General features: G+C 42.0%; 1 protein-coding gene across 2 annotated transcripts in view; it reads right to left on the minus strand.

Moving 5' to 3' along the window:
* Positions 1 to 21,531, minus strand: part of sez6l (seizure related 6 homolog (mouse)-like) — a 109,285-nt gene that overhangs the window by 20,526 nt on the left and 67,228 nt on the right. For both annotated transcript variants that reach the window (XM_087843992.1, XM_087843991.1), the window contains exons 5-10: positions 16,005 to 16,190; positions 15,707 to 15,878; positions 15,234 to 15,400; positions 14,538 to 14,732; positions 13,646 to 13,784; positions 8,191 to 8,387 (exon numbers count right to left, since the gene is read on the minus strand). In XM_087843992.1, coding sequence (XP_087700118.1) covers positions 8,191 to 8,387; positions 13,646 to 13,784; positions 14,538 to 14,732; positions 15,234 to 15,400; positions 15,707 to 15,878; positions 16,005 to 16,190 — 1,056 coding nt within the window. The remainder of the gene's footprint in view (positions 1 to 8,190; positions 8,388 to 13,645; positions 13,785 to 14,537; positions 14,733 to 15,233; positions 15,401 to 15,706; positions 15,879 to 16,004; positions 16,191 to 21,531) is intronic.

Raw genomic sequence — 21,531 nt, forward strand, 5'->3', positions numbered from 1 at the left:
AGTGGAACACAAACTGGGTGTCATCAGGACACTACAACAGAGAGCGAACACGATCCCCACAGATACAGCGGCCAGGGAAGCAGAAGAACATCATATTAAGAAGGCTCTGAGTAAATGTGGTTATTCAAACTGGGCATTAATCAAAGCTGGGAAGGCGCCTAAAGAAAGCTCCAGGCAATCCAGCAGAGAAGAAGGACAACTGCTGACTGGCCACTAATGACTGGACATACCACTAACGTGGAAAATGCGACAACAAATAGAGGTAGACTGAGGGATTAAATACACAGGATAACGAGAGGATGGGGAACAGGTTGGAACAGAGCTGGGGACTAATCTGACATAAGGAGACAAAGGGAAAGCAAAACTGAATACATTTTACGCAGAACAAGGACCATCAAAATAAAACTGGAAGCACAATAAATATGAAAAAGCAGACAAAGGCACACAAGCTTAACTCCAAGAACGGGGTGTTGTGGAAGTTTTCCATTAAATAAAGCCTGCAGACAAGTGGTGGCGCTGTCACTTGGTGTTCGCTCGCTCTGTGGTAGAGTATCACTTCCTGTTCCTGCTCAAACACAGTGGTGTTTCTGAGTAGCTTATTTGCTTGGCAATTTAATTAACAACTTTTAAATACATTCTTTTTTCAGAGTATAATCTTCACGTGCTTCATCCAAAGCACACTTTCTGTGTACTCACTACCTAATTTATAGCCAAAGTATTCACTCACTGTCTCTGTACTGTTTCGCTAGCTTAGCTTAGCTCGTAGCCGACTCGTTAGCACCATGGCTACTTCACCTGTCCCTCCTGCACTTTCTTGCTCATTGTGTCAGATGTTTAGTTACTCCTCGGCCTCCTTTAGCAGTAATGATATCTGTAACAAATGTAGCATATTTGCAGCTCTGGAGGCCAGGATTACTGAATTGGAGACTCGGCTTCGCACCCTTCATTCACCCTTAGCTAGCATGGCCCCTGTAGCTGGTGCAGCCGAAGATAGCGTAGGCCCCGCTAGCTGTTCCCCGGCAGATCCCAAGCAGCTGGGGAAAGAGGGTGGCTGGGTGACGGTGAGGAGGAAGCATAGTCCTAAACAGAAGCCCCAGGTACACCACCAACCCGTTCATGTGTCTAACCATTTTTCCCCACTCGGCGACACACCCGCTGGGGGTCAAACTCTGGTAATTGGTGATTCTGTTCTCAGACATGTGAAGCTAGAGACACCGGCAACCATAGTCAATTGTCTTCCAGGGGCCAGAGCAGGCGACATTGAAGGAAAGTTAAAACTGCTGGCTAAGCGTAAACGTAAATTCAGTAAAATCATAATTCACGTCAGCAGTAATGACACCCGGTTACGCCAATCGGAGGTCACTAAAATCAATATTGAATCGGTGTGCAACTTTGCCAAAACAATGTCGGACTCTGTAGTTTTCTCTGGTCTCCTCCCCAATCAGACCAGGAGTGACATGTTTAGCCGCATGTTCTCCTTAAATTGCTGGCTGTCTGAGTGGTGTCCCAGAAACGATGTGGGCTTCATAGATAATTGGCAAACCTTCTGGAGGAAACCTGGTCTTGTTAGGAGAGACGGCATCCATCCCACTTTGGATGGAGCAGCTCTCATTTCTAGAAATATGGACAAATTTATTAAACCCCTCAAAATATGACTATCCAGAGTTGGGACCAGGAAGCAGAGTTGCAGTCTTACACGCCTCTCTGCAGCTTCTCTCCTCCTGCTACCCCCCCAAAAACCCATCTCCATAGAGACTGTGTCAGCTTCCAAAAAGACAAAAAACAAACTAAAAACCAGCAACAAACAACTTAAACATAAACAATTACAAAGAAAGAACAATACAGTATCCACATCTGAACCAAAGAGTAAAACAGTGAAATGTGGATTGTTAAATATTAGGTCTCTCTCCTCCAAGTCTCTGTTAGTACATGACTTAATAATTGATCAACAAATTGATTTACTCTGCCTTACAGAAACCTGGTTGCAGCAGGATGATTATGTTAGTTTAAATGAATCAACACCCCCGAGTCATTCTAACTACCAGAAATCTCGAAGCACAGGTCGAGGGGGCGGTGTGGCAGCAATTTTTGGTAAATGGACTGATTCTTATATAGCGCTTTTCTACTCTCCCGGAGTACTCAAAGCGCTCTATACAACACGCCACATTCACCCAGTCACACCCATTCTCACAAGCACTATCTCTATACTGAGTGCTTTCTAACTACACTCACACACATTCATACTCCGATGGACGCATCGGAGAGCAACTTGGGGTTAGTATCTTGCCCAAGGATACTTGGCATGCAGACTGGAGGAGCCTGGGATTGAACCTCCAACCTTCCGATCAGTAGGTGACCTGCTCTACCTCCTGAGCTACAGCCACCCACCAAGTCACACCAGTCTATTAATTAATGAAAGACCAAGACAGACTTTTAATTCATTTGAAAGCCTGATGCTTAACATTGTCCACCCCAGCTGTGAAACTCAGAAACCAGTCTTACTTGTTATCATCTATTGTCCACCTGGGCCTTACACAGAGTTTCTGTCTGATTTCTCAGACTTTATATCTAATTTAGTTCTGAGCTCAGATAAAATAATTATTGTGGGTGATTTTAACATCCATGTAGATGCTAAAAATGACAGCCTCAACATGGCATTTAATCTGTTATTAGACTCAATTGGTTTCTCTCAAAATGTAAAAGAACCCACCCACCACTTTAATCACACTCTAGATCTTGTTTTAACATATGGCATAGAAACTGAACATTTAACGGTGTTTCCTGAAAACCCTCTCCTGTCTGATCATTTCCTGATAACATTTACATTTACAATAATTGATTACACAGCAGTGGAGAGTAGACTTTATCAAAGTAGATGTCTTTCTGAAAGCGCTGTAACTAAGTTTAGGAATATAATCCAGCCACTGTTATCATCGTCAATGCCCTGTACCAACACAGAGCAGAGGAGCTATCTGAACGCTACCCCAACAGAGGTCGATTATTTTGTTAATAATTTCACCTCCTCACTACGTACGACTCTGGATACTGTAGCTCCAGTGAAAACTAAGGTCTCTAATCAGAAGTACCTGACTCCGTGGTATAATTCTCAAACACTTAACCTAAAGCAGATGACTCGTAATCTGGAGAGGAAATGGCGTGTCACAAATTTAGAGGATCATCATTTAGCCTGGAGAAATAGTTTGTTGCTTTATAAGAAAGCCCTCCGCAAAGCCAGAACATCTTACTATTCGTCACTGATTGAAGAAAATAAGAACAACCCCAGGTTTCTCTTCAGCACTGTAGCCAGGCTGACAAAAAGTCAGAGCTCTTTTGAGCCAACCATCCCTTTAACGTTAACTAGTAATGACTTCATGAACTTCTTCACAAATAAAATTTTTATCATTAGAGAAAAATTACCAATAATCATCCCACAGATGTAATATTATCTACAGCTACTCTTAGTACCATTGATGTTAAGTTAGACTCTTTTTCTCCAATTGATCTTTCTGAGTTAACTTCAATAATTACTTCCTCCAAACCATCAACGTGTCTTTTAGACCCCATTCCTACAAAACTGCTCAAAGAAGCCCTGCCATTAATTAATTCTTCGATCTTAAATATGATCAACCTATCTCTAATAATCGGCTATGTACCACAGGCCTTCAAGGTGGCTGCAGTTAAACCTTTACTCAAAAAGCCATCTCTAGACCCAGCAGTCTTAGCTAATTATAGGCCAATCTCAAACCTTCCTTTCATATCAAAAATCCTTGAAAGAGTAGTTGTCAAACAGCTAACAGATCATCTGCAGAGGAATGGTTTATTTGAAGAGTTTCAGTCAGGTTTCAGAGTTCATCACAGCACAGAAACAGCTTTAGTGAAGGTTACAAATGATCTTCTTATGGCCTCTGACAGTGGACTCATCTCTGTGCTTGTCCTGCTGGACCTTAGTGCAGCATTCGATACTGTTGACCATAATATCCTATTAGAGCGATTAGAACATGCTGTAGGTATTACAGGTATTGCACTGCAGTGGTTTGTATCATATCTATCTAATAGACTCCAATTTGTGCATGTAAATGGAGAGTCCTCTTCACACACTGAGGTTAATTATGGAGTTCCACAGGGTTCAGTGCTAGGACCAATTCTGTTTACATTATACATGCTTCCCCTAGGCAGCATCATTAGAAGACATAGCATACATTTTCACTGCTATGCAGATGACACCCAGCTCTATCTGTCCATGAAGCCAGATAACACACACCAATTAGTTAAACTGCAGGAATGTCTTAAAGACATAAAGACCTGGATGGCCACTAACTTTCTGCTTCTTAATTCAGATAAAACTGAGGTCATTGTACTCGGCGCTGAAAAGCTTAGAAATATGGTATCTAACCAGATTCTTACTCTGGATGGCATTACCTTGGCCTCCAGTAACACTGTGAGGAACCTTGGAGTCATTTTTGACCAGGATATGTCCTTCAACGCACATATTAAACAAATATGTAAGACTGCGTTCTTCCATTTGCGCAACATCTCTAAAATTAGAAATATCCTGTCTCAGAGTGACGCTGAAAAACTAGTTCATGCATTTATTACTTCCAGGCTGGACTACTGCAATTCATTATTATCAGGATGTCCAAAAAACTCACTGAAAAGCCTTCAGCTAATCCAAAATGCTGCAGCAAGAGTACTGACAGGGACTAGAAAGAGAGCATATTTCTCCTGTTTTGGCTTCCCTTCATTGGCTTCCTGTTAAATCCAGAATTGAATTCAAAATCCTGCTCCTCACATACAAGGTCTTAAATAATCAGGCCCCATCTTATCTTAATGACCTTGTAGTACCATATCACCCTATTAGAGCACTTCGCTCCCGCTCTGCAGGCCTACTTGTTGTTCCTAGAGTATTTAAAAGTAGAATGGGAGGGAGAGCCTTCAGTTTTCAGGCCCCTCTTCTGTGGAACCAGCTTCCAGTTTGGATTCGGGAGACAGACACTATCTCTACTTTTAAGATTAGGCTTAAAACTTTCCCTTTTGCTAAAGCATATAGTTAGGGCTGGACCAGGTGACCCTGAATCCTCCCTTAGTTATGCTGCAATAGATGTAGGCTGCCGGGGGATTCCCATGATGCATTGAGTTTTTCCTTTCCAGTCACCTTTCTCGCTCACTATGTATTAACAGACCTCTCTCCATTGAATCATATCTGTTATTAACCTCTGTCTCTCTTCCACAGCATGTCTTTTGTCCTGTCTTCCTTCTCTCACCCCAACCAGTCGGAGCAGATGGCCGCCCCTCCCTGAGCCTGGTTCTGCCAGAGGTTTCTTCCTGTTAAAAGGGAGTTTTTCCTTCCCACTGTCACCAAAGTGCTTGCTCATAGGGGGTCATGTGATTGTTGGGTTTTTCTCTGTATCTATGAAGCGCCTTGAGGCGACTTTTGTTGTGATTTGGCGCTATATAAATAAAATTGAATTGAATTGAATTGAATGGTGAGTGGTAGCTAACATTCTTTAATCACAAACAAAGAACAGAAAACCAAGCTTGGTGGAGAGCCTGCATGATCACCCTAAAGACTATAAACTATAGATAAGCACAAAACCCATAAAGAGAACAAAAACCATGAATGACATTGGAATATTCATATTGTCACCAGACCCAGGACCATGACAGCCTAAGCGAAAACCCTTACTGGTCCCTTATGTGTCAGGAGTATGGGAACAATTGAGACGCATTGTATCTAAACACAGTATCTCTGTGGCTTTTAAACCCCAAAACACACTGTGCCAAAAAATTGGACAACTGCATGGAACCCATCCCCTGGCACAAACAGAACAATATAGTGTACAGTGTTAAGTGCCAGGACGATTGCCATGATATAGTTATCAGGGAAGACAAACAACCTCTGGCTAAGCGGATGGCAGAACATAGAAGAGCTAACTTGTGAGGCAAGGACACAGCATATTCAAACCTACAGGCCAGTGGCCACTCTTTCAGTGATGAGAATGTACACATCCTGCTGGTTTGGGGAGGGTCAAGGAGGCCATTTACATGAAAAGGGAAAAAATGTCTATGAATCGAGGAGAGGGCCTAAGAATACATCTTTCACAATCTTACAATGCTGTGATAGCAGCCATTCCCCAACTCTGGTACTCATGGTCATTGATCATTGTCGTTGATTAATGATATTTGAGTACTGGTTGTTGATCAGTGGCCATAACAATTTGCATATTAATGAAGGAACTGACCTCACAGCCCATTGTTCATCAGGAATGCTAGTTCCAGTCAATGTGCAAATGTACTGTTTTAAAGGTTGGAGAAACCTGCAGTCAGCTGAGACTGAACCCACATAGCAAAATTGGTATGGCCCAGATCTGGCCCACACAGTGTGCTTACACATGGCCCACATACCGGAAAGAATGATGGCCCATTGGTGGCCCAGATCTGGTTTGCCAAAGGTGGCCCACACATTGGCCAGCACAAGGCCAGTTGCAGACACACTGGTGGTCCTTTGCTGGCCCATGTGTGGATTACCTCTGGCAAACCTGGTCTGGGCCATCAAAGTGTCGTCATTCTTTCCGGTATGTGGGCCATGTGTAAGTTGTGTGCAGCCACGGGCCAGCTGCAGACACAATGCTGGCCCAGAACAGTTTCAGCTCTGGCCCCAGATGTCAGCCTAATGTGTACCTTAATTAAACCATGTAATAATAACATGTGCATAGTAGTAAAAAAGGAACATGACCAAACTCTGTTCAGCCAGTGACTGGACTGATTCTTATATAGCGTTTTTCAACTCTACCAGATTACTCAAAGTGCTTTATACATCATGCCACATTCACCAAATCCCACACTTTCTCTTAACTGAGTGCTTCCTAACTACATTCATACACATTCATGCCATGCAGATTGGAGGAGCCAAGGATCGAACCACTAACCTTCCGATCAATAGGTGACCTGCTCTACCGCCTGAGCTACAGCCACCCACTGGCAAAGGTGAGTAAACCCTCACTAGATTTGGATAAAGTGTACACTCACAAACCTGTCAAAACCTGCATTTGAAACATTGGCTACCATAGCAGTATAGTATTGCAACATGGCATTTGGGTCTTCTAACTAAAATAGGAAAAAAGGAACATAAATAGTGCATCATTGCTAGACCTGGCCCACATCTGGTTGACATACACTCTGCCATGACACCGGTCAGTCAGAAGTGCCAGCTTGATGCCGGATCCCAGCCAGACCTGTTTTCTATGGGCCTGGGCCACATAAACCAAACCATAATCGGGCCAGATGTGGCATGCCATCACATAGACAGTGCCACCTATGCCAGGCCTGGCCCATATCTGGATGACATACGTCTTATCATGCCAGAAGTCAGCCAGCAGTGCCGGCTTGATACCAGATCCGGGCCAGACCTGCTTGCTATGTGGGAAGAAGTCATTTGAATGACTGACAAAACATTTCTCCAACTGAACATGCTACGTCCAGATGAACAGAATAAACTTTTTCAGGATTAAAAGAGATAGACTGATAATATTTAAGATTGAAGCATTAACTAATGGCAGGACTTCAATGAGCTGTCTGGTAGGAATGGGGTCTAAAAGACATGATGGTTTGGAGGAAATAATTACTGAAGTTAACTCAGAAAGATCGATTAGAGAAAAAGAATCTAAATAAATATCAATGGTGTCGATTCAGTGATGAATAGTGGGATGCTCTAACTTTTTAGCAGTTTTTTAAAGTTTTGGGGCTTTAATAAATGTGGCCAGATTTCTAGAAATGACAGCTGCTCCATCCAGTATCCGTCCACTATAGTTGGGATAGTTGCAATGTCTCCTAACAAGACCAGGTTTTCTTCAGAAAGTTTCCCAATTATCTATAAAGCCCAAATCATTTTTACAGAGTAAAAAACTTGCTAAAATGCTGCTAAACCCTAAATGAATTTTCCGTACAAATGTGGCACCATTAAGGGGAAGTGAATAGTGAACTATAACTGATTGTGGAATCCAATGTTAGATTGCTGTGATAAGTACACACCCGATGCCCCCCCCCCCCCCCCCCCCCCCCCCATGACCCAAAAGCAGAAGATAATGGATGGATGGATTGATAAATGGATAAGTAGATTTTAAGATTTTTTTCGCAGCTTATACTCTTTTCTAACACTTCAAGCAAAAATAGACCTTTAACAGTTATTGTCACCTATATAGTTGATAATAAAGCCTTCCCCCTTGCCGAAGACAAGCCCCGCCGGGTCAGAATGGAAGGTCACAGTCAGATCAGGGGTCGTTGAGGAAAGCTTGAAGGGGCTGCTGCCTCCAACATAGCGTCCCAGAATACGAGTTGTGACCTCATCTCCATCGGTGATCGTCAGCATGTCACTGTCACTGATGTTGAGTCTGAAGACAAGGAGGAAGGGAAAGAAATACTGCAGTATAGCTAATGATATCAGTTCAAGATGAGTTATAATGATTCAGAACACATTTGTACAAACATCTGACTGTGTGGGAGACAAAATGACATCAAAGTCTAAATGCTGCATTCATTCACAGGAGTATGTAAGCATGACTGCACTGTTTTTGCCCAAGACACGTTTGATTGATCACACCACAGTGGCTTTGAAAAGATGTAGTTTGCAAGACTTTGAATACTGAAATATCTAAAAATATTATATGGCATACCAAAACAAGTGTAGCTGGAACAAAGCTGCCAGAGAGTTTAATTAAACTTGTCAAGGCCCTTTTTATATAATTGAAAATTGTATAATGATTTAATTTAAATAAAACAATAGTAAAGCCTTACTTAAGGTGAGTTATTTACTTTAAAATTAATTTCACGATAGTGCTTTTGGACTGTGGGTGAGTTACAGATATTCCTTTAACTCGAGCAGGTATCAACTCATTGTTAATATCAATACTTATATACAAATTGAAAGGAGTAGTTTCTGGTTTTTGAGTGGATGTTTTTTTGTCAACAGTTACATGACCAAACTGAAACTGCTCACATTTCTGTGTGTTAGAACATGAAGTGAAAACTAAACATTGATTATCTTAAGCTGCATCCACACTGGAAACAGTTCACTCACTGCACAGCACTTTGATGTTGATGGCTGCTCACTTGCATCCAGGCTTTAGTTGCCTAGGTGATTCACTAGTGTATTTACTACCAGGTCATATGTCAATCAACATTATTCTTCCCTCTCATAGAGGGAATCTTCGAAGTTGAGAAAAGTTAGCTTGGGTCTCTCCCACCTCATGTTGCCAGCAGTTATTTTGCCTGTAGTCGCTTGAAATCACTGAATGCTACTTTGTGCGGCCTGTGGTTAACACATCGCTGCAAATCACTTCTAATGTGCACACTGTAAAATCATGTACAATATATACTTTTTTACTTGTTTTTCCCAAGTTATTGTTAGCTGTAGGAAAAATCTTCATTTGGCCAAGCTTGTGCACACAAACAACAAATTTGTTTTGGTTCACTTTGCTGTCTTTGTGGAAAAAAAAAAAGAAATGCTTTGTTGAATAGGTAGTATAAATTTACTACAGTTTACTCTCTGTTTTAAGTGAAGTTAACTTAAAGCATCAGAGAGCAGGATTATTACCATTTTGGAGGATCATGTTCTCTTTTGAAACAATTAAAAAAAAAACTTGTAATCAGTGTGTTTAAATTTGTTTCTCAGTAAAGCTGACAGCATTTAATGTTTGTTAAAGTTAACTTGCTGTTACTAAATTACTTAGTTAACAGTTGCTGCACAGTTAGACTGTTAACAGATTACTTTTCTGGGTAGATGTCATGGGCCTGGATTTGGCAGAAAAGACTAGCTGTTCTTACCACTGTCCATATTTAACCTATTTTTGCAGAAAATAGAAAGTCAGAAAGTTTAAAGCTTGCTTTCTGCTTCCCTGAAGTTGACAGAATTCGGTGTGGCAGAGGTCTATACTATGAAGCAGGATTTTGGATTTAAAATGTTTTTTCTTTATTTTCATGACTATTTACATTGTAGATTCTTACTGAAGGCATCGAAACTTTAATGAACATATGAAACATTGTAGTAAACAAAAAACTGTGAAATAATTCCGCCTCCTTCAGAAGTCTATGCAAGGGTGCTGGAAAAGAGAGTTCGTCCGCTCGGATACAGGAGGAACAATGCGGTTTTTGTCCTGGTTGTGGAACACTGGACCAGCTCTTTATCCTCTCAAGGATACTTGAGGGTGCATGGGAGTTTGCCCAACCAGTCTACATGTGTTTTGTGGACTTGGAGAAGGCATTTGACCGTGTCCCTCGGGGTGTCCTGTGGGAGGTGCTGCGGGAGTATGGGGTGTCTGGCCCATTGCTAAGGGCCATTCGATCCCTATACAACCGTTGCAAGAGCTTGGTTCGCATTGCCGGAATAAGTCGGACTCGTTCCCGGTGGGTGATGGGCTCCGCCAGGGCTGCCCTTTGTCACCGATTCTGTTCATAATTTTTATGGACAAGATTTCTAGGCGCAGCCAAGTGGCGGAGGGCTTTCACTTCAGTGGCCTCAGAATCTCATCTCTGCTTTTCGCGGATGATGTGGTTCTGTTGGCTTCATCGGGTGATGGCCTCCAGCTTGCACTGGAACGGTTCGCAGCCGAGTGTGAAGCAGCGGGAATGAGGATCAGCACCTCCAAATCTGAGGCCATGGTTCTCAGCCGGAAAAGGGTGGAGTGCCCACTCCGGGTCGGGGATGAGTTCCTGCCCCAAGTGGAGGAGTTCAAGTACCTCGGGGTCTTGTTAGTGAGTGATGGGAGAAGGGAGCCGGAGATCGACAGATGGATTGGTGCTGCGGCCACAGTGATGCGGACGCTGCACCGGTCCGTCATGGTGAAGAGGGAGCTGAGTGTAAAAGCGAAGCTCTTTATTTACCGGTCGATTTACGTCCCTACCCTCACCTATGGCCACGAGCTGTGGGTAGTGACCGTAAGAACGAGATCACGGATACAAGCGGCAGAAATGAGCTTCCTCCGAAGGGTGGCTGGCCTCTCCCTTAGAGATAGGCTAAGGGAGATAGGCGGCTCTACTCTGAGCCCCGGGAGGGGCTCCTCCACATCGAAAGGAGCCAGCTGAGGTGGTTTGGGCATCTGACAAGGATGCCTCCTGGGCGCCTCCTGGGGTTGGTGTTTCGGACATGTCCCACCGGGAGGAGGCCCCGGGACAGACCCAGGACACGCTGGAGAGATTATATCTCTCGGCTGGCCTGGGAACACCTTGGTGTTCCCCCGGATAAGCTGGAGGAGGTGGCTGGGGAGAGGGAGGTCTGGGCTTCTCTGCTTAGGCTGCTGCCCCCGCGACCCGGCCCCGGATAAAGCGGATGAAGATGGATGGATAATTCAAAACATGTTTTATATTTTAGATTCTTCAAAATAACCACCCTTTGCTTTGATTGCTGCTTTGTACACTCTTGGCATTCTCTCGATGGCCCGCATGAGGTATTCACCTGAAATCATTTTTCAAAAGTCAACAGTCTTGAAATAGTGCTGAGCACTTACTGGCCCCTTTGCCTTCACTCTGTGGTCCATCTCGTCCTAAACCATCTCGATTGGGTTTAGGTCAGGTGACTGTGGAGGCCAGGCCATCTGGCGCAATCACTGTCCTTCTTGGTCAGTTAGCCCTTACACTGCCTGGAGGTGTATTTTGGGTCATTGTCTTGTTAAAATTAAATGACGTTCCAACTAAATGCAAACCAGATGGGACGGCATGTTGCTGCAGGATGCTGTGGTAGACATCCTGTTTCAGTGTGCCTTCAATTTTGAATAAATCCTTCTCCATGCTTCACAGTGGGAACCATGCACATAGAGACAATCCATTCACCTTTTCTGCACTGCACAAAGACATCACGGGTGGAACCAAAGATCTCAAATTTGGACTCATTAGACTCTTCTAATGTCCATTCTTTGTGTTTCTAGGAGCACATATATCTCTTCTGCTTTTTGCTTTTCCTTAGTAGTAGTTTCTTAGCAGCTGTTTGACCAAAAAGGCTGTTTTACACAGTCTCCTCTGAACAGTTGATGTAGAGATCTGTCTGCTGCTGGATCTCCCTGTTGCATTTATCTGGGCTCTAATCTGAGGTGCTGTTAACTTGCCTTTTCTGGGGTGGTGACGCAGATGAATTTATGCTCAGCAGCAGAGGTGACCTCTCTTCACCATACTGTACCTGGCCTCCCACTGTGACAATTTCCTGATGATGTATACAGCTGGACAGTTGACACCCCTTTACCTGATGGGACAAAATGGCCCCCGGCCCTTTGTTCAAAGTGTCCGTCTGCAGAATAAAAGGTAGGGAGAAGTTAGGAGTGTAGAGCAGGGGTTCCCAACAGAGAGCTTTCTTTACCTGCACCCTTTCAGGTGAGATCAGTCAAGGGTTGGTCAGGTCCGCCAAGCCTGGCATGAACTGGAGGTAGTAACCAGCCAGCCCCAAGGACCCCCTCAACCCTTTTATGGTTTTGGGACAGAATTCGACAGTTGCTGTTTCATCCATCTGTGGATGCACCTGCCTTCATCCAAAGAATACCTCAAATACTGTACCTCCCTTTGTCCAACCACACACTTCTTCGTGTTGGCCATGAGCCCTGCCCTGGAATGTGGCTGGGAACAAGCCAAACAGAAGTGGTAGAAACCGTACGGAGTGGAGAAGGCCGTTTTTTCTTTGAACTCTGCAGACAAGGGTATCTGCCAGAAGCCCTTGGTTAAACCTAGTGCTCACTCCACTGTTCATGGTCGAGGAGCTCATCGACCTGGGGCATTGGTTAGGCACCATCCTGTGACACCTCATTTACCTTTCGGTAGTCGGCACAGAACTGTACAGAGTAGTCCTGTGTTGATTGCCTGTTATATGTAGCACCATGGTCTTGGAGGAACGCTGTCTTGTTTCACTGTGTACTGTACCACTGCACATGTTTAAAATGACAATAAAGCCACTTGACTTGACTTGAGAACCAATTTTTCTTCTCCACAAGAAGTAATTAACTTTGATATAGAAGAAGGGAGCAATACAAGTACTTTATCTCCTGGTGAAAGATGCCTGAGTTTGTCCCCTCTGTTGTACAGATGCTCCTAACATTCCTGGGCCTGGAGAAAATTTCCCTTGTATTTAATTTGCAGCAGATATTCGTGGATGTCCCCATGCACACACCTAACCTCCACCCTCTCTGCCTCCAAAAAAGTTAAAGACAAAAGTTAGGTATGGTTGCGTCAAACTTTGGAAGAGAGCAGAACTCCAAAAGTTGATTCTGTTCATCTGGACGTAGCGTTTTGTGGGAGAAACATTTCGTCACTCATCCAAGTGACTTCTTCAGTCTCAGCTGACTGCAGGTTTCCCCATCCTTATAAACAGTACATTTGCATTATTAAGATAAAGGAACTGACCTCCCAGCCCATTGTTCCTTCAGTGGGCTGGTTTCAGTCATTATGCAAATGTACTGTTTATAAGGATGGGGAAACCTGCAGTCAGCTGAGACTGAAGAAGTCACTTTGATGAGTGACGAAACGTTTCTCCCACAAAACGCTACATCCAGATGAACAGAATCAACTTTTGGGGATTTACTTACCTGGATGATTGAGCATGTATCAAGACGAAGAGAGCAGAAGTTTTAATGTGCATGAGTGTGTATGTATGTGTGTTGGTGTTTTTCCTCACAGTTGTACATCAAGCAGCACTCGCTTGTCCTCGCCAACATGTATCCTCCAGCTGCAGTCCTCTCCTTCTCCATACCATTCTGGCCAGTTTGGAGACAAAATTAACCCTCCTGGACCCGACAAATCACCTCCACACTGTGCTGCAGAGGAAAGGTGGAGGACATATGGCAGAAGAAAATGTGAGAGTTCCTGTTTTGAGAACTAGAATTACTAAACAACTATGTCTTTTCTGTCTATGTATTTTTTAGTCATATATAATTCATGTCCAGGAATGAAGACACACACACACACACACACACACACACACAATTAAAATTGCTTAAAATCTAAAAATTACATTTTATAAGTTTTTCATTATTCAATTCAATTCAATTCAATTTTATTTATATAGCGCCAAATCACAACAAATGTCGCCTCAAGGCGCATTATCTGCTCTGAGACTAAGCTCATTATTTTAAAGTTTTCTTTTGTAATGAAGTTCAGTGCAGTAAGTGGTCAAAGCAGATTTTGATTCAAGAATTGAAATCATATGTGGCAAAAAACAAAGTGTGTTAGCCTGGGTTACATGTCAAATGGATAAAAAATACCACCTCTAGTTATTGTAATAATATCCGAATGACAAATTTATTATTTTACACCTACTCATGAATAGGTGGATAAAACAGGTTGAAATAAGGTTATGTAGTTAAGGAGCTCTGTTGAATCTGACGTGAAAGGCATTTTGACAGAACCCTGAAAAATAGAACATTTATGGTCTTATCCTAATCTGTCATGAAGCCTCCTCTTCATATAATGAAGGGCAAAGAGGTACAAATACTTTGCATTTCAGTACGATACTCCGCTTTATTCTTTTTGTTCTTGTACAACTCGGGTTTTTTGTAGAACATTTTTACCTTTGCACAGAGGCTCAGTGTCATTCCAGTATGGATCTCTGGCACTGATGCATTCAATCACAGGGGGACCTTGCTCTAAGGAGTGGCCTGGATCACAAGTAAACTGAACCACTGTTCCAACTCCATACAGAGGGTCGGAGGTGGTGAAGTTTCCATTCTGAAGATATGGCTCGTAACAGTGGCCGCGTTCGAAAGCTGAAAGAGAAAATAGAAAGCTCTATAAAATGAATACCAAAATGTTTATGCTTTTTTGACTGTGATTTTTCCTGACACATCACCTCCAATTTACCATAACTAAATGTCAAATGATGTATAGTTTTTGCATTAATTATCTGTTAAACCACACATTTATAATAAATTGTATAGAGATTATTCTTTGGTTGTTTTCTTCTCTTCATTGATACTGACAAACATTTTGAAGGGTATTTTTCCATCCTCTGGCTATTTGAGACTGCCAAAAACAACTAACATGCTGGCTAATATAATGATTAAGAACCTGCTCGCTTCCTGGCAATCTATTAAAAATCTGATTAACAGTCCATCTGCAAAAATAAACACTGGTCTTTTTTACCAGTGGTCTTCTGTTTGCTTACATAATTATGCATTAATTATAAATATAATTGTTTGAACTGCTCTCCAAGAATGTAGTTCATGTTTAATTTTTGTGCTCAACTGGATCTACAGTGGCTTCTGCACCTTCATAGCGGATATTGAATCCTGTGTTGTGGTTGGGCTGATCCGTGATGAACTGGATTCTTACAGCTGGACCTTCGCTGATCACTCCTTCAAAGGGTATCTGACCCCCCCGACCTGAATCAAACAGCACCACAGAGCCAGCGTCCAGCCCACTCCACAACACCAACCTAAGGCGATACAGAGATGGTGTCAGTGAATGGATTAGTGGTGTGTGATAATACAAAATTTATTACCAATTAAATACAGTGCCAGTACTGCTGATATCAAGAACAGATATCTGATCATTTTTATTGCTGTACATCTTTGTATCTTTTGTGATAATTACCAGTGGTAATTGTTTAGTTTGAGATCTTTCTGCAACTCTGTGCGGTCTTTTCTGGTTTTAGTCATTTTGCATCTGACCCTTAGGGCCTTTGGAGCTGTACCTGATATGCCTATTCAGATATTCCTCCATACAATATGGTTGCTTTTACCTGTCAGTTGGTCCCAAGGCCAGTCTCTCCAGGTGGAGATGCAGCCTCTGGTCTTTGGGTGCTTCAAGGGACCAGGAGCAGGAGCGATCCAAGGTGGCATTAGGGCCATGATGGGGAGATGGGGAGAGCACTCGTCCCACTGTAGCATTCTTTACTGTTCCCCCACAAAGAGCTGAAGAGCAGAACACTCAATTTGAATTTGTTAGTGGAGTATCTTTCACAAAAAGTGAAATGAAGTATCCTTTTTGCTACAGAATTTTAAGAAAAACTGTAAAGAAACCGTTCTATACACACTCACCCCTGCACACAGGCTCCTTATCACTCCAAACTGGCAAGGAGGCATTAAGGCAGGTAAGCAGTGGTTCCCCACGCAGGTGGTAACCCATGTGGCAGTGAAAGCGCGCAGTCCCTCCAGGGAGCAGGTCCAGTACAGATACATCTCCGAAATGAGGTCTCTTTGGCAGGGAGCAACTCAGCCTGAAGACTACACGAGGATAGAGGAATGTGAAGTAAGTGAGTACTAATACAATAACATTAGGTTAGTTCAGACAAGTACGATGAGACAAGGTGTATCCTTTTGCGGCCCAATCTTCTTTTGGGGGGGTTTTACTTAAAATTAGTGCTATCAGGTTAATCTCGTTTGTTTTTATGAATATTACTGCTACATTCATATAGGGATGCACCGATATGTCTACTGCATATTACTGCTATAGATTTTTTTGCTTCTGAAATGCAGAACACACATGACCGGGTTTGCTGCACTGCCAGAAGCAAGGACTTCCATTTTTTACAAACCAGTCTTTTAGACTGGGCCTTGTAATTCTTGAAATAATGCTTTTGTTACTACCGCTTCAATTTTTTTACACACACATGTAAAAGAAAATAATACCCTCTCTCTCATTTTTATTGTTGCTGTATATTGTGAAGACTAGACCAGTGTTTCCCAAACACACTGGTGTTTCCCAACAACTGTGCTGCGGCACATAGGTGTGCCGTGAGAAATGATCAGGTGTGCCATGGAAGATTAGATGATCAGAGAGGCTGCTGCAAAGAAGCTACTGACCATCCTACTCTCAAACGACACTATGAGCCACCGTATCACAGACATAGACTTAGATATGGCATCAGCTTCTGGAAAGAATAAAAAGTAGTCCATTTTTCTCTTTGCAACTAGACGAGTCCACTGATGTCACAAATGGTGCATTACTGCAGATTTTTGTTTGTTATCGCTGGGAGAGCAGTTTGCATGAAGACATGCGGTTCTGTGGAGAGCTACCAGCACGAGCCATGGCTCAGGAATGTTTCCACTGCATTGACAACAATTCACTGAAAACGACCTGGACTGGCAGAAATGTGTTGGGGTGTGCATTGATGGTGCAGCTTCAATGACTGGCAGGCATCATTTGGCAGATTCTTGATCGTGCACCAGAAGCTAAATGGACCACAGTGAAAGCCCTGCAGCAAAAAAAGATTTCACCAGAGTTCCACGAGGTGAGGGATGTAAGTGTAAAAACTATCAATTTCATTAAAAATAACTCCAGATGTTTTTTCCAAGCTTTGTGAGGACATTGAAGCAGATCATGTCCAGCTGCTGCTACCACAGTGAGGAGAGATGGCTTTCAAGAGGAAGTGTTTGTTTGAACTGAGGAATAAGGTCTCTTCTTTTCTCACGGGGAAAAAAAATCTCCTCTTGCACATCATTAAGCCAAGCTTGCTTATCTCTGTCACATTTTTTTCACTGCTGAACGAGTTGAACATCTCATGTGACAAGAGAAACAGCAACATGTTTTTTGTTGCAGACAAAGTTGAAGCTTTACAAGAGGAAACTTGCTTTGTGGACTAAGAGGGCCCAGGAAAAGAGATGGACATGTTTCCACTTTTGTGACCCTGTCTGTCAGCACCTTTCACAACTGACAGAGATATTCGATGAATATTTCCCTGAGGATCCCAGAGAAGGACACATGTGGATTTTGGACCCATTTTCTGTGGATCCCGCTGAAAATGATGTTGCATTGCCCTCACATCTGCAGTCCCAGCTTCTGGAAGTTTCCACCAACCGCACTTTAAAGTTGAAGTGGGGCAAACTGGACCTGGGCTCCTTCTGAATTGCTGTCTCAAAGGAGTACCCATGTCTGGCACTGAGAGCTCTGAAACTCTTTCTCCCATTCACAACGACATATCTGTGTGAATCAGGATTTTCCATCGTGGCCTCAGCCAAGACCATAGCCCGACTCTGAGAATGAGCCTTTCCCCCATTCCACTCAGACTGGACCTGGATTTGTGTCTCAGAGGCAGGGTCAAGTGTCTCATTAAGAGGTGAACATAAAAGGGGAGTTGCAGCTTACCAAAACAATGTTGTGACTGTTGTTGTTCATTTGTCTCAAATATAAAGACTAACTTCTGGTTCTGCCAATGAAAAAAGGTTTACTGCTGAAGCAACTTTCATATTCACTCTATATTTTTATTTGCAATTTATTTAAATTTTATAAGCTTATTCATTTATTATTTAGAAAATTATTTTTGAATATATTTATTTTATCACCACATTATTTATCCAATTTAGATTTTTCCCTATTTTCTTGTCTCTTTTGCTGTAGTAAAATTGAATTATTAATTATTTTTGTGTTATTAAGCCTGACTTGAGCCTTTCAATTTCTACTTGCAGTTTGATTTGTTCCATGAATAGTTAACCTTTTTGGCATTTTGTTGTATCTGCAGGTTCAGATTTGATTTAGTTATTAAATATAAATCAAACAAAAAGAAACTTTAATCTTTTCGATACATTGTTAATATCTGAATGGGCCCTGGGTTTTTTTGTAGCGGAAAAGTTGGGCCCAGAGGTAAAAAAGGTTAAGAACCCCTGGACTACACTATGCAATCACTTAAACACTGGAATCCAAAGTATAATCAAATAAACATAATATAGATATATAAATAATATATAAATATCTTATTTGAATTATTAATGGAGAAAAAGCAAGAAACAGAGACTGGTGGGTGAGCTCCAATCACTCCTATCAGCAGAGAGAGAGCAGGTCACTGTGTTGTAAAATCATTTAAATATCTCAATAAAACACCACCTCTGCTTTCAAGGAGAAAATAAAACAAGCAGGAGTTTTCAGTGCTGACATCGTCTGTTTTTTTTTAAAACTTTTTTTTAACTTTCAACAGAGAATGTAATTTGCAGCATTACGTGACTTAATCCTCAATTCAATCCATTACTCGCATACTGGGTTGCCATAAAGAATACATTAATACCATGAAAACACATTCATTAATTACAGGCAATCTATTTCTTAACAATTTTAATGACAGATATATTTTTTCCTTTCCTATTTTTATTCCCACTGACACTCTTGTGAATATCTAAACCACAACAGGCAGTTATGCAGGTTCACTATGACCAAATCACCACAGTAAAACACCATGCCAGTGTTACAAGATAAAAATTCAGGAAAGTTTCGCCATAGTTCAGAGGCTACTCAGCAGAGGATGATTTAAAGATGTGCACGTCAGGTCATCTACTGATTGGAAGGTTAGTGGTTCAATTCCTGGCTCCCCTAGTCTGCATGCCAAGTATCCTTGGGCAAGATACTAACCCCAAGTTGCTCTCTGATGCAGCCATCAGAGTGTGAATGTTAACTAGGAAGCAGTGAAAAGCATAGAACAAAGTGCTTGCGTGAATAGCCACATGTGGCATGCTGTATAAAGCGCTTTGAGTGCTCTGGGGGAGTAGAAAAGTGTTATATAAGAATCTATTTAAATATATGTTTTTCAGTCAATTTAAAATCAAACCTAATACTATGCCAGCTTTTAGTATTTTGATGACATGAATGCCCAAAAAACTTAAAAGCCATCCAAACACATCCAGAGTTTCAAGGCTGTGAGCAAAAACAGAGCCAAAAAAACCCCCCAGCTGTAAATCAGTGTGGTTATTATAGTAAACCCTGCAGTCTTTTCTTTGTATATTTTACTTTAGAAATTGATTGATTGTGACCAACACAAATATTACCAGATGTAAAATTTTGTTGAAGCACACTCACTGATCACTACTGTCTTTTACAGTCTCATTATTTTTCTTTCCTTGTTTGTGAGAGGATTTCTTCAAAACATCTGCTGATTACAATTACTGACAGTCCGGTATAATAACTAGCTTTGTTTGGAACTGTGCATGGCTCTTCTGGATCATTGTTTCACAGAAGAGCATTATCAAGATGTAGTGATAGCCAAATTGGCCAGAAGATGTCACTGTGGAGATGGATGTTAGATTGTTTCGAAGCCTTGAAAAGAAAACATTGCTAGAGAGGAAACAATGACGACATTAAAGAGAACACAGGGAGACACAGATAAGATATACACAGGAGATTAGGGTTGCTTAGAAACACTTCGGTGACACAGCTGAACACAGTCTGACTGAGGAGACAGGGGAAGCAAAATCAAACATAATACACATAACACAGGAGCCTATCAAAATAAAACGCTTGACACTTGTACTGGGGAGAAACAGACATAGAGACATGATAGACGAGGAAGACAAGGGAGATAGATAGGAGATGAACATAGGAACATGAAGGGAGAAAGCACAGGGACAGGACTATGAAGACGGGACACAGAGAGAAAAGACAGGCATGGGAGGGAACAAACGTAACAAAACAAGAACCAGAAACTAGGACAAAGAAGCTCTAGAAAATACAAAACGTAAGACTAACGGATACAGAGAACAAATCCAGTATATGAAAAATCCAAAAAAAATCCAGTACACAGAAAACAAAACCAGTATATGAAAATCTCTTAAATTCAAAAGACACATCAGCAAACTTGTTGACTAGCTTAAGTGAACATTACTGTTTGCTAAAGGTACGCAGCCCATGGCCACAGTATTTTTTCAGCCTCTCATACATCCCAGACTGATAACATCTCAATTTTTACCAGGAAAAAGTAAAGCGAATAAAATTAAATAAATATTTTCTTCATACATGCTGTCCTACACGGCTACTATCATGGTTGCTAAGCTACAGAAGCAGCGCTATAGACTACACCAGTGGTTCCCAAACTTTTTTTGCTGGGCCCCCCTTGTTTTACAAGAAAAATGTTCGCGCCCCCCTCGCGTGCACGCGCGCACGCACGCACGAACACATCCTCCAACCACACACACCCATATTTTGCTCCATTGCGGTTTATTTCACACCTCAAACATTTAGTAAACAATTAAGCAAATACAAGTAATCTGCAATAAATTACAGGTAGTAAGAAAATAAACTACTAACTCTTTTACACTACGTCTGCACCTACACGGGTATTTTTGAACACGCAGCTGTTTCGTCCACGTAAACGGCGTTTCAAGATTTTTTTAAAACTCCTTTTTTGCGTTTATGTGTGGACGAGGAATATAGAGTTCTTCACGCAACGTCAAAGGTATGTGCCTTTTTTCACGTCACGCTGTGGCCACGTTATTGTTTACATGAGATGAATTGCAGAATGGCAGATAGAGACAAAATACTGTTAATCTGACTGTCTGCAGGTTTTACACACAGTTACTGTCCCTCCATTTACAAAGGCAGAGGCGTCACGCTGTGATTATTTTACATGTAGTTGTTTTTTTTCCTGTGTAATAATATTCAACATTGCTATCAATACATTTTTCAAAAAATCCGTCTGCAAAATGGGTTCAAAAACATAAACAACTGTTGGATGCTGTTTGTCCGTGATTTGAACCGGGGGAACAAATCGTGGCAGGATCAGCCTGATGTTATTTGTATCCCACTGTAACTTTACTGTATAAAGAGCAAACATCTCCAAAATGTCAGGAGTAGTTAGTCATTACA

This window comes from Neolamprologus brichardi, chromosome 7 (assembly GCF_056152115.1).
Source record: "Neolamprologus brichardi isolate AB-2024 chromosome 7, ASM5615211v1, whole genome shotgun sequence".
In the NCBI taxonomy this organism is placed as follows: Eukaryota; Metazoa; Chordata; class Actinopteri; order Cichliformes; family Cichlidae; genus Neolamprologus; species Neolamprologus brichardi.